We start from the raw sequence: 26,576 nt of genomic DNA, 5'->3' as shown, positions 1-26,576 counted from the left end.
TATAATAAATAAAGAACTTTTTTTTCAACAATATTTGTACACTGCTGCCCATAAAACGGGCTTACTCTTAACACCATTACTTGGTAAATTGAATTCTCTGTGTAAAACAGAAACCATTGATTAGCATCTGTTATTGACAAGTCAATTAATGTCAATTCCAAATTCGAATATCTTCAAACAAACATAGTAACACGAATGTTCTTAAATAAATATCAACATTGCTATTTTTTTCATTACTTAAACATATGTTTGTACTCGCTCAGCGAAAAGTTATAAGAAGTACTTTTTTCATTACTTCAACATGTTTGTACTCGCTCTGCGAAAAATGATAAGAAGTATTAATAACTCAAGAATATCTCAACAAAAAATACTTTTCCGAATATTATTTTTTTGAAATGGAATAACTCGCTCAGCGAAAATTGATGATAAATAGAAACCGTACATGTTAAATAATATAGATTATCTCTAGAAAAAATAGTATACACTCAATATTTTGTTCATCAACATACTGTTCATATTTAGAATTAATGTATTGATGTTGTTTATATCAATAAATATTCATAAATAGTATAGTAAAAAAAATAAGAATTTAAATTGAATTCTAATTTACAGTCAATATTTTGTTCATCATCTTACTGTACAATATTTGGAATTACGTATCGATGTTGTTTATATCAATAAATATTCAGAAATAATATAGTGATAACCATAAGCAATATAAATTGAATTCTAAAGTCTTAACATTGATAACATCTTGAGGATTGTAAGCCATTGCATAAATAAAACGATTGTTGCTGTTTGGCAGAGAATAGTCTTTGAAGAATATAACAAATAAAATATTCTTCTGAAGTTTTCTTTGGTAAACATCCATAAAATATAGTCGATGACAGATCATTTATTCAAACTGTTTTAAACTGCAGCAATCATTAACACGCTTGTAAATCCTCGTTCACTGATTTGTAACTGTTGAGTTTTATAATGAACACCCTCGTTGCTAGGCAACCCTCTACATCACACGAGTCCGTAAACAAATGCGTTAAACTATCTTTGGATTGAGCGCAAAACTCTACAACGACTTTAAAAAGACTTCGGACAAAACCATAAACTCGTATAAAAATGTAAATCACCACAAACACACCTCGGCCAGTCTGTTCCGTGATGCTTGACAGAAATAGTAACGACAGGTTCGGAGTCTGAAAGAGAGCCTCGGTGTCAGTCCTGATGACGTCATTGTTTTCAGTGTACCTCGTGATTCACAAAACCTTTGGGCGAAGGCACGCACAGGCTACTGGGATGTCCTGGTACACGTTATGGTACCTGTTGGGAAACAACATAGATTTCAAATTAGAAGTGTCGAAGCAATAGCAGGAGTTTTTAAAATAGGACCGTTTAGGCTGGCGTGGCGGTGCTTTCTTCGCCTTCCACCGCTGTGACCCGGGCTCGATTCCCACCTGGGCCAATATGTGGATTGGGTTTTCAGTCCCTACCTGATTCCGTGGGTTTTCCCAGTATATTCCTCTGGGTTTTCCTCCCACTTGTAAAAGTTTCATTACTTTACGTGAAGAGATTATTTTGAAAACGCGATATATCCATTTGAAAAAAGGGTGGCACCCCCACAGTTGCAGGGTTTTGAAACTTTAAAGAATAACAACAGTATAACTGCTGTTTCATAACTGATTTTGTTATTGCTTTATTGTACTCTTAAGTTATGTTTAAATATATATAACAGCCGTCGAAATTGACTTTGGGGAGAGATTGGGATTCTAATAAGAACCAAAATGGGGTAATTGCGTTTTCGGAAATGAACTCTTCACATTGTCTTCTCTTACACTGGGCCCATGGGTGACCAGTGGATTCCAATGAATGGGCTACTTAGTTAAAATAAGGATTAAATAGGAAGAAATAAAAGTACCGCTCTTTAATATCCACGTAGGCGCCATGACGGTGCCATCGACATCATGGCGCATGCGCAACACCGTGTGGGAGGGCAGATCCAAAAATCATAGGGGAGGGAGTTTTTTTTAGCATCCCATCCGCCGGTCAGCGTTCGTGCTGGAATCACGGGGAGGGTTATTAAGAGCCGATCGAGCAAAACCAAGGGGCGGAGTTTTTTTGCCACTCCCCGCTCAATAATCTTGGTGACTTACATGTACATTCCGTTGACGCACGGCCCGCGGCGCAGCACCTTCATGCGAAACAAGACTTGATGACAGTCGTTCTCGTTGGAGAAAGCGCCCTCTTGCGCCAGGGATGTGTCAATGCATCTGGGACAACGGCACTTGGCGATCTGAATCGTGCTCGGATAACTGTGAGAAATGTAAAAGAAAAAAAAAAGGTCTCTCATGAATCTAAAAGGACATGGACATTTGGTGGTTATTCATTAATAGTGGTGGTTTTTTTTTTTAAGGAATACGAGTTTCTAATAGTACTGCAATCTCTAAATCGAGTAGGTATGTTTCCCATTGATACTGTTCGCCTTCTGAACAGTGGAATTTGGAAACAGCAAAACAAAACTCATTATTATATTATCATCTGCACAGCCTTTGACCATTGAAACAAACTGCCCATGTGGGGTAATACTACAATTGAAATGTTTACGTAAGGGGCGAAGGGCAAAACAAACACTAAAATTTCCTGCCGCAAAATTCCGTCGTTCAAGATTTCCAAAAAGACTGCTTAGTTCACACGTTTCACTTAGTACAAAAAATTGCTCTTCATGGGAAAAAAGAAGATACTCAGATAACATTGAAGCCTTCTGCTTTTTAATGGTCTATGTTTTTGAATTTTCTTGATGAGATTTCACTTACCGGTCAGGGTCGACATCAGCAACATACGTCCATGGGCACAAACTCCTCTTGTTGACGTCATCAATGCCGCTGACGTGGAGCAACTCCGTTGGGCAGGTCAAATTTACATACTCCTCCACGGGCGGAGCCACCACTGGCCCCGCCTCCTGGTGTGGGGCGACCTCTTGCGGCAGGATGGCGAGCGCGGGAAACTTCAGGTGCTGGTTGTTGCGCTTGAAGTTCAGCCGCAGCTGGTGCTCGGGCGGCTCCTGGCACAGCGTCACGTGGGGTTCCGGCTGAGTTTGGCTGGTATCCGCGCCGCTGCTGCAGTTCTCGCGAGGTGTCGCCGAGCTGTTTCTGGTAAGCGAAGCTGATGACGTCACAGCTTCGGTTGATGACGTCACAGCTTCGGTTGATGACGTCACAGCTTCGGTTGATGACGTCACAGCTTCGGTTGATGACGTCACAGCTTCGGTTGATGACGTCACAGCTTCGGTTGATGACGTCACAGCCTCGATTGATGACGTCACAGCTTCAGTTTGAGAAGTTGTGAATGTCTCATGAGATGTTGTAGGTATGTTTGTTGGTGTTGTGGATGCGACTGTTGAAGTTGTGGTCGAGTCCACAGTCGTTGCTTCAGTTGAGTGGATATCCACATCCTCGTCTTGGATTTGTGAGTCAAAAAAGCCGAGCTGACTATCACCTTCCTCCTCGTAATCTATGGGAAATGCCCCTGGAATGTTATTGACCTCTGAACTCTCCGAAGACTCCCAGAGGACTGGCAGCTGATTGGGGGCGTCGGTCACCTGACCCAAAGCTGGGTCACTAGTCCTAGAGGTCATGACCTCGAGTGGCCTCGTTCTCATAGTAACGGAGGTGGTCTCTTCAGGTGGTGCGTCCCGACGAATGACGAGACTCCTTGACGATGACAGCATGGAAAGGACGAGTAGAATTGTGGCGACATTGCACTGTAAAATAAAACACATTTCAGTAATATATAATAACTGTTTTTGTGTTATTAAGGGGGTTGATTAAGAAATAATTCCTATACTCTTTCCTATGTCCGTCGTATGAGGTTTTGAATACAGGAAGCGCACAACATAGGCCTAAGTGCAGTTTCACTAAAGCAATTTTCCAAACTTCGGCCTATTTTCCGGTTTGGTTACATCTGCTGAAACCGTACCGTAAACTTTGTCCATACTTTCACGTCGATGAAGTGAACGTTGGACACAATACTTAACCGAGGCTTCCTCTTCCGGGATCAAAATCACGAAATAGGAGCCTGAGGCCTCAACTGCAAAGGGAACCGAAGTTTCACAAAAGGGAACCGAAATCATTCTTTTTTTCCCGGCCGCCCATTGATTTTCACGGACCAGGAAGACCAATGGCTGTCAGGCATTAAAATATCTTGAATTTGAAAACTACTTATTTTTTTTGAGGTTTTTTAATTGAGTCTTTAATAAACTGGGGACAGAATCTCATTACTTTTTACCCTCTCTGTATTGACGTCATTACAAAATCCCGGATTGATCATAAAACATTATACGCTCATGAAGCGTGGCTTTTTCATAAAGGCCTATAAAAAAAAGATGTTATTTTTAGATGTCTTTATAAACTCTCGTTTATTAGTTGATTTCATCAAGGATTTTCTTCCTGTGGGCCATTGTGCTTGATGCTAAACATAGACTAGGCCTATAGTTCTTGACGTATCTTCTGGCCTTGATGCCTGTGCGCAGTCTATTGTTGTGAGAATATATCTCTTTATATAGCATTTGGCTACGTGCTCCTGTGGTTAACTTTTTCAGGAAGTTCCGCATAGATATATATTTTGTGTAATCATCGGTGCTTTTTATACTCAAGTTCATCGCACCCTGGGATTTTGTCGTGCCACACTCCGCAGAAAATATCACGAATCTCGTGAGAACGTCCTGATTATTGAGAAAGTCACGTGTATTTCCCGATCGCGTAATTTTTATTCCTAGGAGAGTTAGGAGCAATGTCATGAATAATTCATGTTTATCCATGAGAACGGATAATGTCATCAACAGCATTGTTGTTAGTTACTCAACTAGTTACAATACATTAAAGCATTTTAAAGAACGGTTGTCGTCGAGCTACCACACAGTAGCCTAGTGGATAGCGAGATGAGCTATGGATACAAAGATCCCTGGTTCGAATCCACGTCGTCGCTGCTCATTAGCATCAGCTATTTTTCTTCTCCAAATTTATCACTGAGATAATTTTAAATTAAGGGGAAAATGGAACGAGAACCTAAGTCTTGCAATGATTCAAAGGAAAAACTGAATTATTCATGACATTGCCCCTAACCCTCCTAGGAAAAAAAAATTACGCTTCCCGATCCCTGCCTTGTCTCTGCGCATGCGCCTGACCAATGAGCTCAGTCAAACCAGCAACACCATATATAGCAAAGTCGTTCCCGAAGGCAAAGTTTTGTGCAACCGACCCAATATTGAATTTACACCCCCTCCCCCACCCCCGACGCAGATTTCATCTTATGAATGTGAGAGTTCCAACAAAGTTTACCGATACTTATATTTTCTTTTGGTTCAATGCGAGAACACAATTTTTGAATGTTTGGATGAACGTGGCTACATACTGATAAATAATATTTATCAGTTTGTAGCTATAATGTAGTACGTGCATCCAAACATTCAAATATTGTATTATATTATGACCTTGTTTCAAATCAATACATTTTAAAGTGGGCTTGTTTTACATTTCTGATATTCTGACCGCATTGGAGGTTGTGAACATTCTTAAGATTCTGAGATTTGGAAACTTCTCAATTAAAAGGAGTGCGTCGAATGAACAACACGAATAGCCTTTGAGCTATAAAATACATAGCTCCATGGTATAACCATGCTACATTATTGTTATTATTGGGACAAGCATGCAAGCGTGTTGTTGCAGATTCAAAAAGAAAAGACAACTCTCAATTTTTTACATCGCATGTACATTCCATAAAAATAGAATGACTTGGCAGGTACTCGGCATGACGTCACGGCATGACGTCACTGTTTTAAGTATTGGCTTTCCGGACTTTCCCTTCTTGAGTGGACTCGGCCTGTGGAGGTTTTGCGGGTGAACTCCCGGTTCGTTCACGGGTGGCCACGCGGTGGTTTTTGTCATAAGCACGAGACCGCTGGCCTGAATAGGGGATTGACCTTCCGAGAGTCCGGCCATGCGGACGCAATGAGAGGTCATTTAGACGACCAATTGAAAGGGGTGTGGTGAAAGTGGTTCGAATTATTGACTTGGTCTTGTAACCTTTTAAGAAACAGAACAATACAATCGTAACGAAAATCACGACAGAAAACCGGGCAGAAATCTATTGAAAAGTGCTTCAAATTAATTCATTAGGCTGTTTCAGAATATGCCTAATTGTAATTGTGACATTTTTTTTTAATTTTTGATTGACTTTTTATTCTATTTCTTGATCAAATTATCGAGCTTGACTTTGCCCCAACGTTGATGTAAGCAAATGAATTATTATAGGGACTCGGCACATTTTGAAGAGAATTTAAATCAATTTCTCCATGACTAAAAAAAAAAGTTGCTCTCTGAAGACTGAACTAGAACCCTGGAATTTCTGGGGCTTTAATAAGAAAGGTTTCCATACGTTCACAGGCAAGCTATGCTTTTAGTTTGCTCGGTCACCCGGCCATTGAAAAGAGACCCCCACGCATATTAGGATTAGTGCGGATATGAATATGAATGGAGTGACGTCTTCCTCGTACGTCACAACTCCAGCCGGGAAAGTTCGGGGCTTTCCCTCCACACACGAGTTCCACTGTGCGTGAGCACTGAAGCATGGCACTCGCTAGCGAGTACAGCATCGAACGCTCAACGTGTGCAGTACATGTGCGGTTCAAAGGTCGTAGCTGTTTATGATCGCCATGTACCAGCTGAAACTGCGTGGTGCGTAAAATAGTGTTCGTATTAAACTGTGTATACCTTCCTAAGTCCGAGCCCTGGAAAACTGTCTGTTGGTTTTCTGTTGCATGGACGTGACAACACCCTTTAAGGATCTTTGGTATTTAAGGGACACTTCTTTAGTTTGTTAATTTTCCACCTCGATCGTCTATCGGCAAGTCTGGATGAAGTCATGGGCAGTTCCGTCTGTTTTTCATTTTCGTTTGCTGCAAAAGTTTCCGACATAAATGGATTTGAAGGGTTAGTATGTTATAGCAAATATTGTTAAACTGGCTTGTTTCACGTTTTGGGCTTGCAGATGCTGGAAAAACCAAGAAAACCAATCATGTTCTTGTAGTCTGGTTTCCTGACCCCACTTAAGATGAAACGGAGCAGTTTTAGACTTTGGGGAATTATAAGGTCGGGGAATCAGTCTAGCAGGCTTGTTCTCCTTCACAGGTGTGCAATCAATTGCAAAGAAAATGCGAAATTACTAAACATGAAATTTAGAAGCAGCTTTTGAAAAAAAGCAAGTTTTTCTCCAATGCTGGTCGGCCGACCAGCGTTGGAAAAATACTTCAAGTTTTCTTGAAAATGTTAGCACACCAGGAGCCACGATTTTACATGATGCTTTAGACTGTCAATCCCTAACAATCCAGTAAGGTATGTCGTGATAGCTTGGTCATTTCGTTTTTTTGATGTTTGCAAATGTCGTATCTTCCCTTTAACAGGGGTGGATCTAGGAAACGGGTTGTTGTTGTAAACGGGTGCAGTTGCAGGGGGGGGGGGCGTGCGGAAGGCACGCCCTGCTGGGGGGGGGGGGGGGTCGGGGGCATCTACGATGCTCTCTCCTGCATTCTAAGGCAATTCAAGAGTACATTTAGAAACTGCAGCTTACGCGTTGCATTTATTCTACTAGTATCATAACATATAGTCGGAGGCTGAACGGGCGTTGCATCCCCCGGATCCGCTTCTACGTAAGGACTTCGTAAGATACTTTACGAGACATTCCAAGGTGTTGACTAAGTAATAAGGAAGAGCTCGCTGATTTATTTCAATCCTGTAACTGAGTTACTCGTACCAGAAGGAAATCACACACGTACCCTTCTTATATTTTTTTTCAAGAACAAAAAAGAATGTTTTTTTTTTTTATAAGCTGAAGAGATTCAATGCATCATTCATTATTTTCCATTGCTTCCATTAGATCAGATTGTGAACTCAATGTTTTCGGAAGACACAATTAATATGAATTCGAGTGCGATCAGAATTGTTAGTTTTTATTTGATTATGTTTTTTTTTCCCAATGGATTTCCAGTAAAACGAAGTGGACTGATTGGTGTAGAAAAGTTAAAATATATAATATGTTGCATCATTCTGTCACCTAAGCCATTCTGGTTCGGGGATTATTATGAGACCCATATCATTGGGTAATGCACGTTTTGGTGATACTGATAGACTCCGATTGCTGAGTTTTTTTTATGGTTGTCGCTCCAGTCCCCTGCCCCCCCCCCCCTCACCATACCCCCACCCAAACCTAGGGCCTATCGATACTGAAGTTAGATTTGAACGATTTAATTTTTGAGGAGGAATGATTTCATTTGAGACTTTCTCATTCCCAAGTTGAACAAAAAGCCTTGTGATGTTGATAATAATGTTTATTTTGCATGAAGTAACATTAATTCGTTCAACGACTAAAATAAGAAGTGTAATGATAAAAAAAATGTTTAAAAATAAAATAAAAAGGACGACAGTAGCGGACCGAAGAGAGGGGCTGGGTGTTGCACCCCCCCCTTTCCGTCCACCCATTTTTCAAACTACGGCTTCGCCTGCAATGCGGCTTTCAAGTCCAGCTTCTTGATGATGTTATACACTCCTGAATTTAGAGAAGTCCCCATCTCAATGAAGGTCAAATTACTGTTAAAGACTAATTTGGTGCAAACATGGAGGTAGGGTGCGAACATAAAAACAAACTCAAAGAGCATAGCCTAAGCGGTTCTGGAGCCAGGTTAAAAAGCCATGGTTTCAGAAACGGCGCAGAAGTTCGTAAAGCTTACCAGTGGAGACATGGCTATCACGAAGCTGGCAGATATACTCGGAGATACTCCTTTTAGGTGATTGATGAAACACCTGTTGCTCCTGAACCGATGATGCGGACTGAATGATTCAATCCGGAGTCATCCCGGTGTTTTATACCCCATCCGGCCCAACTTTGTTCCCCTATGCCCAGACCCAATACCCAGGTGTTCCCCCATAAACCCCTTTTCCTTTTCACCCCTGGGATTTCGCAAGTGGACATCTTCTTTCCACTCCATCAGGGGATTCCCGCACTTAGACTATTTTTGGACAAGTGACGCAATTAATGGTAAAACTACCCGGAGCCGGTTTTTTTCCCCTGCCTGATGCACTTTCCACGCGTGTTTTACGAACCATTCCACGCGCCACGGAGCAGGAGGAAAATGTTAAGTCACGACATGAGTCATCACACGGCTTTCCCCGTTTCCCTTTCGAACCCCATAAGTTCCTCTCTACCAACACTTCAAAACTTCGATGAATGGCAACGCTACTGTTACTCCAGACCACACACGGTGCACGCTAACCCGTAAACTTCACAGTCTCTGTCATGCAAAGTTCCCCTTGTGTTCAGTTCACTGAAGCGTGGAGTGGAACTCCCAACGACAGAAAGTCTCCAATTTATGAATATTCATCACCTCGTTTACATTTTCCATCGCGTTCTAGTTTGGACTTGAAAGGTTTGTTTGAGAGCGGGAAGTACCGAAGGGGTTTGTGCTGAATTCTCCCGTCAAGAAGAGTGAACGGATATGGTTAGGATATCTGCACACACAAAACAAAAGGGGAGAATTAATGTATTTCTCCAATACGGATTGCATTGGAAATTAAGTTGGTTAGTATATTAATGCCCTCGGTTTGTTTTTGTACTCGCCGTTTTCAGGTCCTCCTGTTACATCATTTAGAAGCGGAAACTCCGACGAAGGAGAATGAATGTATTCCTCCAATACGGAGTGAGGAAATTTGGTTTTCTTTGGTTTTTGTTCTCGGCATTTTCAGGTCTTCTGTTACAGGACATGCAAGCAGGAACTCTTAACACGTGCCCCTGACGAAGTCTGTGGGCTTTTGACACAGACATGTCTTGTGATGATCACATGACACAGACAATTTCACTTCGTTCCTCAAACGCAAGGCTGATGCCACTGACTCGGTGCGGGTTTCGTAACTTTTACTTCAAACATAGCTTGAAGCGACCGCGGGCTAGGCTTATCTGGGTCTCATATTTCAAATACTGCATTTACCTGTCTTTAAAACAAATTCACATTAATTAGCGCCTTGAGTGACTAATTGTTGGTAGATAAGTGCGCTATGTAAGACCCCGGTATTATTATTTTTATAATCACTTTGACTTTAACCACACACATCTAACCCATGAAAACAAACGGAACATGGTAAGGGCTGTTCTGATAAATTATGATCTTTGAAAACAAAGTGCTTCGTGGGTAATTAAAGCGGTTTAACTTAAAGTGACTGACACAAATGGACATTTCTGATGCCAACTGGCTCTTCTTGTAAAAAAATATATGTCTTGTCATAGGCTCAGCATTTTTTTAACGAAAGGGTCTTTGTAGATTTTTTTTCTAACGAACAAATTAATTTTCAGGATGGAATATTGCTTTTAGATCTGTCAATTATATTCACATTAGACGTCGTGTTTCATTTTTCAGACGCCCCTGTTCACTTTTTCAAACGTCTCAGTTCACTTTTTAAACTTCCTATAATTTAATGAATGTGTTCTAACGTCTCGGTTCACTTTCTAAACGTCATATAGGAACGTTTTCAAACGCCTCGTTTCACTTTCTAAGCGTCCTATATGAACGTGTTTACACGTCTCGGTTCACTTTCTAAACGTCTTATGGCAACTTTTTTCTAACGTCTGGTTCCCATTTCATCCGTCCAGCCTCAAATTTATGTTTTAAATTAAAAAAAACAGCTTGCAAGACCAGACGAACTGGAAAATAAAATGAAAACTTCTTTCGGGAAAGTTTGTAGAATCGTGATCGCATGACACCTTTTTTTTTGGAATACTTTTTTTCCTCCTGAAAATGTGTAAGTGCCAAGTACGAGAAACTGTTGATATGCGAATAGTTATGATACGATTCTGTCGATGCTGTCATCTCGGGTGGGGGGACTGGAGAGGGAGATCCTGGTTATAGAAGTGGAAGAAGATGTTGACTAAACCTACCTCCTAGTTCCTGGATCTGTTATTTGAGATGAGAAAGAAAGCGGATCAGTATTGGACGCTTTGAATGTGCAGGTCGAAAGGAAAGACATTCCATTCAATCATTATTTTGAGTCCGTGCTACATATTTTAACAGGGGGATTTCAAAGTCTGGATCCTAGTGGAGAGAAAATGAATACACTTTTTGCTTTCGTTTTGCTTTCAAATTTGGTTTAACCCTAAAGGAGCCGGGTTATTGTGACACTCACAGCCCCCCCCCCCCCCCCCCCAGATCTCGGTGCAAGCGCAGCACAACTTAATAGAAATATACGCAAGAAATTTCATGACTATAGGTTAAAGGGTTTTTGGAATTATGGCTTATTATGTACCAATGGTAATTCTGCTTTGTGTACACTACACGATGGGGAATTCAGTGTTCACGAACAAAATTTCACTGAGCGACCAGTCGGAATTTTATGCTTTTGGTATCAAAAGATGCGCAAGACTCGAGGCTAAAACGTCAGGAAAGCTCGGGTCGGGAAAATGTTTGCAAGGGTATCGGGGAAAAAGGTTTTTTTTTTTTGGGGGGGGGATTCCGCCCCGGCCCTTTTAGGGTTAAACAGTTATAATATGCGGCCAAAGAATTGCGGTCTTCGATAACGTGAGGGGACGGTTTGAGAGGGGGAATTTTAGATGGAAATTAACTTTCGGGGAAACCTTCCTGGAAAAGTACCAGTGCCAAGCGACCAATACACATTCCGATCTTCACATGTGGCGTGCAATTAATAGAATTATTAGCGATTAAAACGAAGGTAATGCCTATTGTTCATGTTTCATGGGGGAGTAATACAAATTCATGATCACGAAGTGATCACATGAACAAAAATTTACAAGGAAGTTGTTGGTTGGGAAATAGACCGTGAAGCCAGCTATAGAAAGTACGTGAAACAGTAAAAAGCAACAGCAAACCACCACCAACGCACATTACCATATGAATAGCAGAGTCCGGGAGCCGTCCGTTCATTCATGTTTACTGCCGCGTTTGTCAAAACTCGGCTTCGTCTCCGCATTCGGCTGCTTCGGCATGATTTCATCTTCGGCTCCCGAATCCAAGCCCAAAAGACTTATAGCGTATCCAGGTTTTGGACTCCGAGCGCGAGCAAGCGCGGTTCTAGAGCCAATATTTCTGGGGGGCTAGCAGGGTGGATCTAGAACTTTTGGCAGGGAGGCGTGCTTAAATGTAGACCAGTTATTTTCTCTGGACACTTAGGCCTCCGAAACTCAATAGGGGGTGGGGGGGGGGGTGGCGCTGATAAAATCCTACAATCAGGCACATTATATTAACTAATATAAAATGCACCCTTCTGACGACTATTTATTTAGGGGAGGCCCGTTCGCATGTACGTCACATTCTTACATTTGCTAGTGAATGGTTTTTTTTATGGAATTTGTTTGGGGCGGCTAACTGCCCCCCCCCCCCCCCCCGTAGAACAGCCACTGGCTCTGAGGGAAGAGGGACAACATTGTGGTGGCCCTAAAGGGACATCACACATCGACATTTCTGCACAAATTTCTGACATGTCGCACATTTTTATCGCAGATTTCTGCCATATCGCATATTTTATTGCAGATTTATGTTTCAATTTCTGAGAAAAAAATTCCCCCTGGTTAAAAGCTAATTAGAGGAGGAGCCTCTGCCAGTTGCGGTTGAGAAGGTCACGCTAGCCAGTGGCAAATCTGCGGGGAGTTAGGGGGTCCAAACCGCCATCTTGGTAAGCAAAGAAAAATTTAAAAAAATCATTAAAAAGTACGGACAAATAGAAATGTCTGCAAACCCCTCCTCCTCTGAGTAGCTAATCCCTCCTCTTGATCCAAACCTGGTTCCGCCCCCAAAATTGTGTAAAGACCTCCGTCGTGAGAGCTCTCTCCTCTGCCCCTGTTTATTACCCCTGCTCATCAGGCAATGAGACCACTTTATGTAGCAGCTGGAGATCAGTGTATTTTTTGTCTCTACCCATTTTGTACCCCTGGGTGGAGAGAAAATTGTAATAAAGTGTCTCGCCTAAGAGCACAAGCCCTATGTTCCCCGTTTTACATGAGTCGAATTCTAGCACCTTCCTCATCACTTCTTTGCTTTCGATTTATCTTTGTTATTTACTTGTATGTTTTATGTTTATTTGTGGTCATTATGGAAATTATGAAATAAAACTGAATTGAAATAATTTGAACTGTAACCATTGGACCACAGCTTCCCAGTGAATATGTAAATTTTAAAAAAAGAAAGAGTAAATTCCACCTTCAAGCTATCTTTAAAAATTTCTTCTTGACTAACATCGGATGGACAAATTGAGCCTTATCATCAAATATTTCATAATTTGATCAAAAAAATCATTAATAGTTGGCGCATTTAACCTATCAAGCCAAAGAATGGCACAGATTCACGCAACAATACGAAGAAGATTTATGGACGAAAAACGTTTTTTTTTTGCAGCACAATTTTATTCTCCTCATTATACAATGCAGAACAATAACATTTTCACAACCTGTCCTTTGGCTGCATTATTTCATTAAAAATACTCTTTATTATTTATATTTTCGCAAAACCCACCGAGGAATAAGTCCATAAATTATTAGGCTAGTACTTTCGTGAATAGTTTTGGACATAAATAAGTATCAAATGAAGCTATGTTGCAAATACCACGCACAAAATTGCGTATACTAGTTAGTTAGGCTTTGTATATTTACTTATAGCTGATATATTTAATAACTTAAATAATATTTGAGGTATTCCTAACTTTCATAAAATGGGAATTGTTCAAATTATAAGAAATGTACAAAGTTTGCGGTATTTTTTTCAATTTATAAACGAATTTGAAATATATATATATATATAGAAATAGTTATCTTATACAAACTAAATTTTACATAATTTGCTACTAGCAAACACGGTAACAAGCACGTGACACGGTCACTACTGCGTTTTCAAGCCAAAAAAAAATCGGCTGAAAATATCATTTTGCGCACGCAAATACTGTTTTAGTCTTAGGCATTTTAAAGGGAAAATACAACATTTGCAAACATCAAAAAATAAAACTACCAAATCAGCTCCACTCACTTTGTTTTCTACATTTTGTAATCGTTGTACCTGTATATTTAGTATCTACGTACCCTACGGTTGTGTTAGTTAGTTCTGCGTGTTTGAGGAACTACATTGGAATACTTTTTAAAACAGAGTTAAGGGGATATAGTTGAACATGTAGATAATGGCAGGTTCGTTTGCACAAAATGTGCCAAAATCTGTCCGTTTATAATCTTCTCAGTTCGAAAAGAGGAAGCCTTTCTTAATGTTTGTTTACTGCTGTCTTCTGTTTATCTTCTGTATATTTGTTTACATTTTAATTTTCTGTTCGTCAGTCGTTTTGTTGCTTTGTCGTTTCTGATCGGTTTGCATTCCCACCCGCGCGTTCATCATGCGCGCATTATTACCTACTGTATTGGCTTCGTGCACGTTCAAGAGAGGGCGCTTTAAAGAAAAATACAATTTCAAAAGGTCCGTGGACGGGGCTCAACGTCTGCGCGGAACGGCTACCGTTCGCGCGCAAAGCATGAACCAATTATGCAAGACTTATTGTGAATTGACATCAAGCCACAGCCATTGATCTCCACAGTGGATACCAATGGCCACAGCGCCCTCACGTGAGCGTCCCTGTCTCCCTTCCTGTGATCTCCCTTCGCTCGTACCCCCGCCCTGCAAACAGGACGCTGGGATATTCTGATGAATTCACACTCTGATTGGTTGGATTTTGCGTGGCCAGTGACCTGCACGTCATCAAGGTCATGACTCTGCAAGGTTTGAAACGGCCGTTAAGACTGATTCATTACTCTTTTATTCCAGTTTAGAGATGTTTTTTCTCGTTGAAAAGCGCCATAATTCTGTAAAACTTCTCTGTGTTGTTAATTTACAATTCCCGTCACTCACTCAGGCTCCGTTTCGAATCACGAACGGCCGGATTGCATTATGCAACGCTCAAAATTTTGTCCACATGGTCCGCAATGAAACAGAAATCACATCCGGTATGGAATGTACGCAATTCTATGGGACGTTTTCGGATAGCATTTGCGCACATTGTCTAACTGCGGTTTTGAACAGCTGCAGCCAGATGCTTTAAACATAGGTCATAGGCCACTTCCTTCACACGATTTGTGAAGCTTATCAGAGTATCCCAGCGTCCTGTTTGCAGGGCGGGGGATACGAGCAAATGATCTCCCCCACTCTCCCTTTCTAATCGCTGAGGGCGCACTCGCGTGCACGGATCCAACACTGCGCAAGCTCAGTGCATGCCTTCAATGTAAATGATCTACGACTGTTTACACTTGTTGTTCATTCGCTAAGCTACACAATTTGCATCATTGTCAAAATTCTGAAAAATGTATAGTTAACATTTTTTTTAAAAGTCAATAAAATACAAGTTGGCATCCTATAAATTTAAAAACACCTCTCTCTTTAACTGAGGTACCTTCACGACTTTGGCAAGTATACGTTGACTTTATATTCTATCAATAAATAGCTGCATAGAATAAATATTTCATCATGTAAAAATATACACATTTCCTTGACATATATGCACACACATCCCATACACACTCGTTATTTACTTCATAAATAAATAAATAAATAAATAGCGGCGATATTTTTTTCTCCATAAATATTATAAAATGTTTCATTTAATTGCAGTGTCTCTTCAAGCAGTCCTGAATCGATTCTCGCGGTTTTCTGAAGCGAATTGCACTCACGTTTTCCCTGCACATTTTAATATCTTGCTAAATCGCAGACTTTTGAAGAAATTAAAATATGGAGGGGCAAAAAAGTTACCCGCCAACACGACCTCTCGTGAAAACCCGCGCATATTGCCCGTCATGTAGACCTGAGTGGCGCCCTCTTTCGGCGATACTCGTCCGTCCTCTAGTCCTCTTTGTCCAGAACGCATACTCTGGCCACGGCAATTTCAATAGTCTCGTCTCTCCAGCTAAGCAATGGGAAACAACAACCATAACACTCGTGAGAATTTCTCCGTGCTTTGCCTGAAAACTGAGGGCGCTGTTGCTGGAATGTCAATTAACTTGAAAACAGCTTGGCCGAAAAGTTGGCCGATTGGTTTATTGTCATTTTACTGACACAATAATGAATCACCACAGAAAGGATGATTAAATGACAGCAAAATCTGCAATAATGACAATATGTTGGTGCTGAAATAGCTGTGGCATTGCGGCTACTGTCTGTAAATTGACATCACACCTCGTGAATATGGGAAATCGCATAAGCAACACATGCGCATGGGCGTCACCGGTTTTTGTTGGGGGGGGGGGGGGGAATCAATCTCCCCCCCCCCCAATCTTCGTACATTTGCTAGCATATTCTCAATTTATCATTCTTTCGATAGTTGCCCACATGCACCCCACCCCCACTGACAACCCTGCGGATGCCCAGTTTGTCACATGTGTATAAAATTAACAGCAGTATGACCTCACACCTTTTTTTCTTTTCTATTTTTTCCCCAATTTTGTCGAGACTCGTGTTTTTCCCCTTTTTTTCTTTTTCTTTTGCTTCTCGGGGGGAAGGGATCCCACGACTGGCGACGCCCATGCACATGCATCAATTATTCTTGGATCATACCGGGCCAAATTCGCGCAAGGACTATAGTTGACCAATGGTTAACCATAGTTCGACTAATGCTTGCCCGAACTCTGTCTAGTCGACGGTGGTTTACTCTACATAGTCGACTATTTGGAACCAATTACCTACTGGGGCTGGTTGTATCTCTGGTAACCAATAGCCGCGCGCGACGCTAGCAGAGAGCCAGGATCCAGAAGTTTTGCGATGACATTTTGACCAGTGTTACGCTAGGGACGATCGCACGTTGCTATCAGTGCGCAGGCGTAAGGTACGTCACAAATCAACCACTAGTCGACTATAAATGGTCCGTTGCCCAAACTTGGCCCAGGTCTGCTCATAGTCCTAGAATGGCGTCGCGATGTATAGCGCGCTCAATAGTTCGAGAATCAGGCCAAATATTGATAGGTCGAAAATCATTACATTGTGTGCATAATTGCAACAATATCACAGAAGATTTCAGAACGCTATAATTACCTTCCCGTGTTATTCATTTGCACCTGGATGGAGTAATTCACGATTACACAACTGCCCTGATTCGCGGGTTTACCCGAGTTGGGGTCGAGGCACTTGGCACTGCCAGGGGTTGCCTTAGCGACCATCAATTGAGCAGGTCTCCTAGGGGTTAAGGTGGGAGGAGAACAAGTGTTAATGGAAAAGTTGTGTTTCCCCACATTGCATCATTGTGGTCTCCGTGCAACGGACAGCATTCGGTTCTACCCCTCCCCCCTCCCCCTCCCCAACCCGCAAACAGGTCGCTGGGAAGGGTAAATCCGCTTTACGGATAGGCCATTGATCTCCATGTGGAGATCAATGGGATAAGCTATCAGTTTCGGTCAAAAAATTGGGCCACCGGTATCAAATGATCGAAAAGAGCAATGTTCTTAATTATAAATGCAATTGTTTTGGCAAGGTATACACATCTAGAATTTGAAAATGTGTGGTAGCTTTGTAGTGTAAGCGCTGGAAGTTTTGGGGTGTTATCATTTTCATTTTTATTTTCAAAATGGCCGCCAATATGCTTGAAATGGACTAATTGTGGGTAACAAGCATGTTATGGCTGCCACTTTTTTTCTTCAAAAAGGGATAGCACCCAAAAAGCTGCCGCGCTGCAATGCTCTCACATCTTGTCCAACTACAGGGGGTGCATGCATACATTACCAAAAATCACAACGGAGCATTATTCCCCTCATTTTGATAGCGACCAACCCCCAGGCTGATGGCCGATTAAAAGTAGCTTTGGGCAAATCAGCCGACTCCTGTGAAAATTGGACTCCTTTTACCTATTATTGGTTAATCCCTCGCACGTGACCAGTCACTCTCCTAATTATCATACCTATACGCATGCGCAATACTGCGAGTCTATATTTTGTGAAGTCGGATGTTAACGCTTCACTAGTCTAGGGGCTAGACGTTGCCATGGTTTGATACACGATTACCCACCTCAGCGATAACTACTATGATTTGTTTTGAATGCGCGCTGCATATATTAGGGCAAACAGGTGCGCGCGCATAGCACAACCAGTATGAATTGTCCGCGCCTAGGGTTCCAGACCAGTAAATAAACTTCCATTGACCCCAATGATAAATGCTCCGAATTCAGAAATTCGGGAAAAATACTGACAACTCTCCAAGGTGTTCGAGACACACATCAAATTAAAGCTTATGTCATCATCTTTCATTTTCTTTTCAATTTACGGGGGGTCAACTAATCACTTTTAGGAGAAATTTCCATCCGAAGATGATCACCCCTTAAAATAGTCCTGAAGCCCATCGCCATTTTGAAAAACAATGCCTACACTCCATTGCAAAATAGAGCGCTTTTAGGGCCCCAATTTCATCCAAATTGAACGGAACTACAAGCTCACAGTCCTGTGCACGGCTTCCGCCCATATTTTTTACAAACCCTCCAGTTCATGACCCACAGCATGCTCAAATACTGAAGACTTTGAGTGGTCTGCAACCCTAGACGTTGTTCTGACGAGTTCGTGGGTGATATTGGTTGGTCGTGATAGCGCCCTCTCGCGGCGGCGGAGTATCGTGTATCAAACCAACAACGTCTAGCCCCTGAACCAACGCTACACCGATACATTGCACTTGTTTCCCATCCCAGAGATGCCGAATGGGGGAAGCAAATGCTGCTATATTTAGCTCCGACTTCACTCGTCACGTGGCTCAAAACTGCAAGGAAATAACTGGATCTGAAAATAGATTCAGGGATACCCTCATATAGATCCTTGTAGCCGACTTCCACAATGAATGCACATTAAGCGTAAATTACACTATCTACTTCCTTCCTGGGAAAGTGATTTTGTTTGTAAGGAACCCGGACTTATTCTAAAGGGGAAGCTTAACATTTTGGAGGGGAAATTGACACACTGGGCTGCGGTCAACAAGAGAGGGGGCACTTAAAAGTTCACGCATTGTAATGCGAAATACCGACAAATTTTCAGGTGTGCGTGTTACACTCATTCACTCTAAAGACAACAACAACAACAACAACAAACTTTAGCCAGATTTGACTAGAAACCAGTTAAATTTGACTAGCTGTTCAGCGTCAGCTGGGTGCAACTGAAAATCACGTAATCTGACTAGATTTTTCCAGTCGATAGTATTGACTATAGGACAAAATAATAGTAATGCAAATAATTAACATTAAGGTCAAAGCCAACTAATTTTTCTAGTTGTAGTATGAAACTTTAGATGTTTAAATAAATTCCCAGTCGATTTTCAATAACCAGGAAAACCAGACAATATTTTGATTTTGAGTTCTTTTTTAGAATTGAAAGAAACACGACAGATCGCTGCAGATGACACTAGCGCTCACTATAGCCTTAATTGGTTTGTGCTGCTAAGATATGACAGCGAAATACTCGAAATGAAATTTTGAGATCTAGAATGTTAGTACAAGGGTAAAAAAAAAGGAGAAGACTTTAATTACCTGGCTGTATTTTCATCTTTCACATACTCGAACGGGCAGATGGCCCTGGCGGGCAGGTCGTGGCGGTTTCCGTGGGGGCCAGCGGCGCGTTTCCCCGTAGTGGATGTCTCGCTGGCCTGCTGCCCGCTCCCACTCCCGCTCTGCAACAGAGACACATCCCCGGACTGCCAGTTGCCACTGGGGATGCCCTGGGAATTGTCTGCGTTTGTGTTGGAGGGGATCTGGCCCGAGTGGTTTATAGAGATAGAATCGTGATCGTTCTTCCCGTTACCGCTAAAAGCGTTGTGAATGATCTCGGGGGTGAGGAGGGGCTTGTTGAAGGCGGAGTCGCTAGCGCCTCGCTTGATGGTCCCTGCCTCAGCCACACACGCGAACATCACGGCTACGGCTACCAGACCACAGATGAGGGACTCTTTCTGCAGTGAGGCAAGAAACGAAATAGATGTGTTTTGGTTAATTTACATTCAAGTCATTGCTGAAGGTACTGAGCCTTATTGAATTGGTAGGGGACTTTCTGGAACACCATCCCTGCAAGCATTTGGGCATGTTGCTTCAATTGTTTTTAGCTATATCTAGCGTTCCATGGCGCCATCATTAGTTGAAGCCGTTTGCTGTGACGTCTAATTATATCCTATACTATAGTCTGGTGCCTTTATTGCCCGTTGCTCATAACATTTCGTGTTGATTGGGAGTTCAGTACAAATTAAATGCTTATGAATGCAATTTCCCGACCAATGAGGTCAGTGTATGTAGGGCAACTGAGATTCCCTGTATAAAGTCGTGCAGGAAACGAGGTGTTATTAACCCTCTATCGACAAGGAAGCCCTGGTTGTTGTCCCAGCAGACTGTTATTTCTACACTTCCGCTGTGTAGATGATGCATTGAGTTCAAACGAAGTTTAAACCACATTTGTGTCAGGCATAAAACGCCTGCATGATGGGTTTTCTTCATTTTTAAACTAACAGGTGGAATGAGAGTTCGATGAACCGACATCGACCAATTAGTGGCCATTGGACATAATGTCGTCACGCTTGTTTGCATGCGAACTTAAGTGGGGACGTACGCCAGACGCCAATATCCCATAAGAAAGCGCACATTATGTAAAAAGTCATGAATTCAATTCTCTGGACGTGAATATATAGACTACTTTCTCCAGATCTCCTTGTTTTGTTTCGGGAAGAAAGGATAAGTAATAGTTAAAGCCACATTCGGCAGGCAAAATTGTTTTTTACAGTAAGAAGCTTTTTTTTTTTAATAGATTCTTACCTTTTTTTTAACACTTTATTTTGCCAAAGTAGGGATAGTTTACTGGTGTTTTAATATCTTTGTTTTTCTTAGGTTTTGTAAAATTATTATGTGTTTTGATATGTGTACTTTTATGTACGTATTGAGAAGATGAATTTGACTTGTTTTGAATTGTGATGAAGTAAACTATTGTATTGCAGTGATTGCACCATTCAATTAAAACGTTCCGAAATTAATAAAAGAGAGAAATTCAACGAACTTTCCATACCGATTGAATGTCCTTGTTATTGCATTCTTATGGCAAACAGAAACTGAAAGAGCAGCAATGGCATATCTTTTTGTTGGTTGCTCAAGAGTGAAAGCAGTTGCTAAAGCTATAATAAGTAATGCAATGATTGAATTCGCGTCTCGATATCCGCCTGTTCTTGACGATAACAAACACGTCTTTACATGCAGTTTTGTGTTATGGACATTGCACGTGCGGATATAACGTACTGAAACAGATAGATATTCAAAGTTGTGCTTCATGTCACGCAGACATACTCTTACTGAACAAATTGCGAAGCTAACGACATTTAGCTTCCGAAGCTGCAGTAGTTCTGACACTCATGTAAACTGTAATATCTTTGAGCCGTCCTCAACAAACCAGACTTTGTTTCCTAAGTTACGATTGCGCATGCGCACGACGCATGCGCACGAAACGACCGCGCGTTACGTTGTTCATGGCGGTATCAACCTCGTTCCCAGGGTGTTGAGCAGTCCGCTTACACCACTACCTGGTTTTTCACTTTTGGAACGAGGTTGAAAATAAAGTAAGCCATGGGGATAGAGATTGTAGGGATAGCATTATGCCTTTTCTTCCCAGTATTCAGAATATTACTGGCAACGGTGGGTACCAGTGACGAACGTCGATAGCTGGTGCCCTATAGGCACAAAATGTCACCCATTCTCGCATGAACATTTAGGTCAGCTGGCACCATAGCAAGTAGCATATTTGTGCCCATATTTGTTAGAGACACTTCCGTGTCCAGAAACCCCTCGCAACTCGTTTCATGAATTTCTGAGACCAAAAAAAAAACACTATAAGGTTATTTTTATGGGTGTCGTAAAATGTGGACATAATTATGGTGAACAGTCGTAGTGCCCATATCGAAATAAGCACATACTTCACACGTGGCTTTGCATGCGGAAGTTAAGCGCGTCAAGTCTCCAGTACATGTGGCAACTTGAATATCCACTGCTAACGAAAATGATACTCTCAACAAAACTACGACACGAAAATGTAATTCAATCCAAAGGAATACACGGCGTGTGTGATGCAACATCTTGGATGGACGATAAGGAACCGGCTGGGAAACACGAGTGAAAGTCCCGAGTCGTTTATTGACAGACAAGCGAAAGGGAATCAAAATGATAGTTCCGCAAACGTCGTCGCTTGGTGGTAAAAAAAAATAGTGGATACATTTGGACGAGACGGGAACATATTTGTTCTTTTTATCAATAAATAAACACAGATTTTTTTAAATATTATTTTTGGCAAAACATAATCGGAAGAGTGATGGCAAAAATAAACACAACCTCTGACATGATTGAATCGGTTGATTTTCAATTGCCTGTTGTGATCAATAGAGTTTGATTGGTTGTTAAATTGAAATTTTGGAAGATCGGTCGAATGACATTTTGGAATAACTATTATTCGTTATGAAATTGATAACTTGCAGAAAAAATTGTCAAAGTCAGCTTATATACAATAGCATATTATGCATGCAGTTTCTAATAAGGTTCTTCCAAGTGTACAAGGAAAGAGGCTTTAGAGGCAGTAGAATACGATGACTGAAATCGGTCAGCCTGTAAGCGTCAATTGCATGGGAATTTTTGGCAAAACTGAATCATTGTAGATTTTCCGTCAATTTGCAAGCGTTGTCCGAATTTGACGCCGGATCCGATGCCATTTTATCGAATTGGTGACGTCACCTGACTGACTTTTGGTCATTGCACAATTATCCAGGAAATCCCGAAACTCGAGCGGTGGTCAAATGAAGCGGAAGTTCGACCATTGCCTCGGTCAAAGGTCATGACCTATTGACACACACTGTGACAATTATGTGTCCATCACAGATCTGTTTGATTGGATTTCGTTTATTCAAACACAAGCACTCTTCTTGTTGTTTTTTTTTCGTTAGCACAAGCGGGTTACTAGCAAAGCCAATATTCTGGAGATGTTGACTTTTTGCTTAACAAGTCTAACATGCTGAGTAGTTTTTAAGCAGCACCGTCAAATTGACCAGATCGTATAATGATCGCCAGCAGCGTCGTGGCAGATCGTGACAACAATATTAGCGAACACTCAGAGTTTGTTTCTGCATTCAATAGGGGACGTTGAACAATAGAGGACAATAGGGTCCCCAATTCCCAAGAGGTCCCCAATTTGGATTCTGTATGTACAAAACACATAGGAGATCTTCCTAAAAAGGTACATAGGGGGTCCCCCGGATTGCATGCAAATACACACTTGTATGCGTGTATATAGTGAACTGATCACGCACAGTGACATCATGCAACCCAGCTACGAATACGAGTACACGCTGCCAACTTTATGAATGAACTCTCCCCGCCTGTCAATCCACACGCATCGACCAATTAGCTCACGGCTTTCGGTCAGCTGACCACGGACTCAGCAGTCACTTGCGCTGTGAGGAAGGTAAACAAACCAAAAATGGGCGGGGCTTGTGGCCGAATCCGGGACGGTCCACCCGTAAAGTCAACCCAAGCAAGGTCGAAAATGTTATGACAGACTTTCACCAATGATATCAGGTTGATATCCTGGATGGCGCGTGGCGAGCTGATTGCATAATTCACCGTTAGTCTTTCGTCACTCGCTGGTTGTCTGTGTGAATTACACGCTTTACATAACCAGACGGCTCGAAAACCCCGATCTCTCGATCAGTTCCGTGTGAGATCAATGACCACAGAGATAATTGGATTATTGCGCACTAATTTCCTCTAACCTCATTGGGATGGAATGTTTTGCTGCTGTGTGCTTAATTAATCATTGATGTGGTTATTCCCCACTTGAATGATGGAGTCACTTATATTAGTATATATTAGGTGTGAACATCGAGGAATAAAAAAAAACATATTGCTCCATGGTGAGCAGATGCGAGTAGGTATATTCTGGTAGTTGCTGACAGATTTATTGTTTCATTTTATCCAGTCTCGCACAGCTACACACGCGTTAACCACTAGTCAATCACAACTCAATCGCAAGGTATCTCAAGTCAATCACAAGCCTGTCAAAAAATCAATCTAAAGTCAATCACAAGTCAATCACAATTTACTCACAAAAAAGTCAACAGCAAGTCAATCACAAGGCAATCACAAGTCAGTCCAAAATCAATCCGAAGTTAATCACAAGTCCATCACAAGTCAATCGCAAGTCCATCACAAGTCAATCACAAGTAAATCACAAGTCAATCGCAAGTCAATCACAAGTCAAGTCAATTTTAAATATCATGTGATCTTTTTGAATTGAAAGTGAGGTAAATTTTTAATTTTTGGAACTTGCGAAGAATGAAAACATTCCCTAATGTCTAAAGCCAGATTGAAAGGAAAAAAATGACAGTAAAATATAAGGCTGAATAATACCTGCATAAAATAGTCTGGCGCCATCCCATTCAACATACAATCAGGGAACTCGACAAAAATGGCCAACCTGTGCTTAAGGCCCATTGCCTCTTAAAATCAAATGATAATTTTATATACATGTATATCAGAATTCACTATTATAGGCGGAAACGGTGAATAGCGTTTAAACGTGTGGGACATTTCAAAATCAAGGACAGAATTTGCAAGCATGGGATTTCCCATGTTAACAATATCGTCATGGAAAAATTGTACAAAGCGCAAATTGACACTCTTTTTACGCTTTTGGTTTTAGTTTTAGGAGCATTTTTGCTTGAAGCCATGAACTTAAATAGTAATCTCTGATCTTAGAGTAACACTTATTGGAGAGCTTTTCTTTTTCATTATTAAATTTCAGGGAGGAACTGAAGCAGGCCAACGTTTTTGTGCCTCATGAGCCCACATCTTGGGAACTAATTGTGGAAAACTAAATTGTCCGAAAATCTCACAAGTGCGAACCTGTAGTATCGTAAATAAACCACAGAGCTTTTACTTTTTTTTTAGATATAAATAATTGTTACGCCACCCCAGAAAAAGTAGTGTCAAACTATTGCGTTGTTTGTGTTTTCTCTTAATTTCGTTAAATGGCAAAAAAGAAAGAATGAAGAAATTTATAATTGCATCTGAATGAGCGTGTTGAGTAATCCACACTTGCCTCATCGATGCATAAAATATTGCTATAAATTCTGCTGACAGCCGGCCTCAACCAATCTACATCGCATTATCGATTCCTGCTAGTTTAAAGTAAATATTTTCAACTAAACTTCAGGGATACTCCACAAGAATCAGTTTTCAAACCATAAATTTTCGGAGTCCATCTCAAAACTCAAATCAATGAACATCATGCTTGAGGGTTTAAAAAAAAGCAAAAGTCGACAGTCGATCCCACGTAGGCTTAAACAAAAAAATACAATAATGTCATCAACTGTAACTTATTTTACACGCTCAAAAAACTGTGTTTAGCAATTAAACACAATCTTGCTATCACTTTGTAAACATGTTTAGATGCTAAACATTATGTGCCCAATTCCTAAACATCAATGTTCAATAGCTAAACACTATCCATCCTCACTCTAAACATGTCAAGTATTTTAAACATGTTTACAAACTGATAGTAAGAAAGTGTTATAATTGCTAAACGCTGTTTTGTAGTCTTCAGTGAGCATTAACTATTTAGAAAAAAAACCAAGTTGCAATAATATAAACAATTGTTCAATCCAACTTGGATCAACAAATATTTTCATGTCTGTTAACTCACCTCCATTGTACGATACATTCTCACAAACTTTAGATTTGTTTTCATCCAATTCTAAGTTATCTGCTGAATCAATTAGAACTCAGTCGTCTCTCTTAGCTGTCAGGCGTGTTCAAAATTTCGTCTCTTGACTGATGAAAAATGATGATAAAACAATGACTTGGTCTGGGTTATGTTTCTGACTGAATGAATTCTGAAGTTGTCCGCATCGATGGCTTAAAACACAATGATTGATTACCATCAAAGAAGCTGGCTTTTATACACGTTGTCACTTATGTTCATCAGTTCGGCTCTGCGTAGAGCGGGTGGATCGGATGTTTCGGACAGCGCGCGTTCCTCCCCGGGGGAATCCCCGGTCGTTGTTTGTAAATAACTCGCAGTCATCCCGTTCGAGTCATCGTGGGCGGAGCCGGTCCAGAAACATCCTTCTCAATGAACAAGGAACCGGAATGCCGATATATTCTTTTCGGTCCATTGGATTATAAAGTATCCAATTATAATGTGACGCGAGCGAGAAGATAGTACACTTCGGATAAGCTAGATAATTTGGTTAAGAAAGGGGAAAATCGGCGCGCTTAGGATGTTACAATTACGCAATCAAAGTTGCCGATAATGCCTACGTATGCAGTTGATAACAAGCGTGGTATAATTGCCAGGCTATGCGGTTAATTTCGATAATTGAATAAAGAGCATTTAAGGGAAATTATGATTGGAAAATGATGGGGGAAACAGTGGATATTTTTTTTAGACACTATCAAGAAAAAAAGAGAGAAAAATACCAAATTGATAATATTATCGTTTCATGACATCAGCGTGGAAAACTACCAGTGCATTTC

At 41.1% G+C, this 26,576-nt stretch overlaps 2 protein-coding genes across 2 annotated transcripts; both read right to left on the bottom strand.

The window, feature by feature from the left end:
* LOC119725621 (probable GPI-anchored adhesin-like protein PGA55) lies at window positions 1–9,290 on the bottom strand. Its single transcript, XM_038197101.1, has 4 exons — window positions 8,774–9,290; window positions 2,808–3,754; window positions 2,148–2,306; window positions 1–1,317 (listed from the first exon to the last, which is right to left on the bottom strand). The coding sequence occupies exons 1-4, from the start codon at window positions 8,783–8,785 to the stop codon at window positions 1,254–1,256; spliced, it is 1,182 nt and encodes a 393-aa protein (XP_038053029.1). The 5' UTR covers window positions 8,786–9,290; the 3' UTR covers window positions 1–1,253.
* Window positions 9,291–15,206: 5,916 nt separating this feature from the next.
* LOC119725620 lies at window positions 15,207–26,016 on the bottom strand. Its single transcript, XM_038197099.1, has 4 exons — window positions 25,744–26,016; window positions 19,560–19,975; window positions 17,096–17,236; window positions 15,207–15,974 (listed from the first exon to the last, which is right to left on the bottom strand). Exons 1-4 carry the CDS (start codon window positions 25,786–25,788, stop codon window positions 15,911–15,913), a joined length of 666 nt encoding a protein of 221 aa, XP_038053027.1. The 5' UTR covers window positions 25,789–26,016; the 3' UTR covers window positions 15,207–15,910.
* Between the last annotated feature and the right edge of the window lie 560 nt (window positions 26,017–26,576).

Source organism: Patiria miniata, unplaced genomic scaffold (assembly GCF_015706575.1).
Source record: "Patiria miniata isolate m_02_andy unplaced genomic scaffold, ASM1570657v1 HiC_scaffold_19, whole genome shotgun sequence".
NCBI classification, from domain to species: Eukaryota; Metazoa; Echinodermata; class Asteroidea; order Valvatida; family Asterinidae; genus Patiria; species Patiria miniata.
The sequence above is the reverse complement of the archived record's forward strand: the minus strand, read 5'-3'. Positions and strand labels throughout refer to the sequence as shown.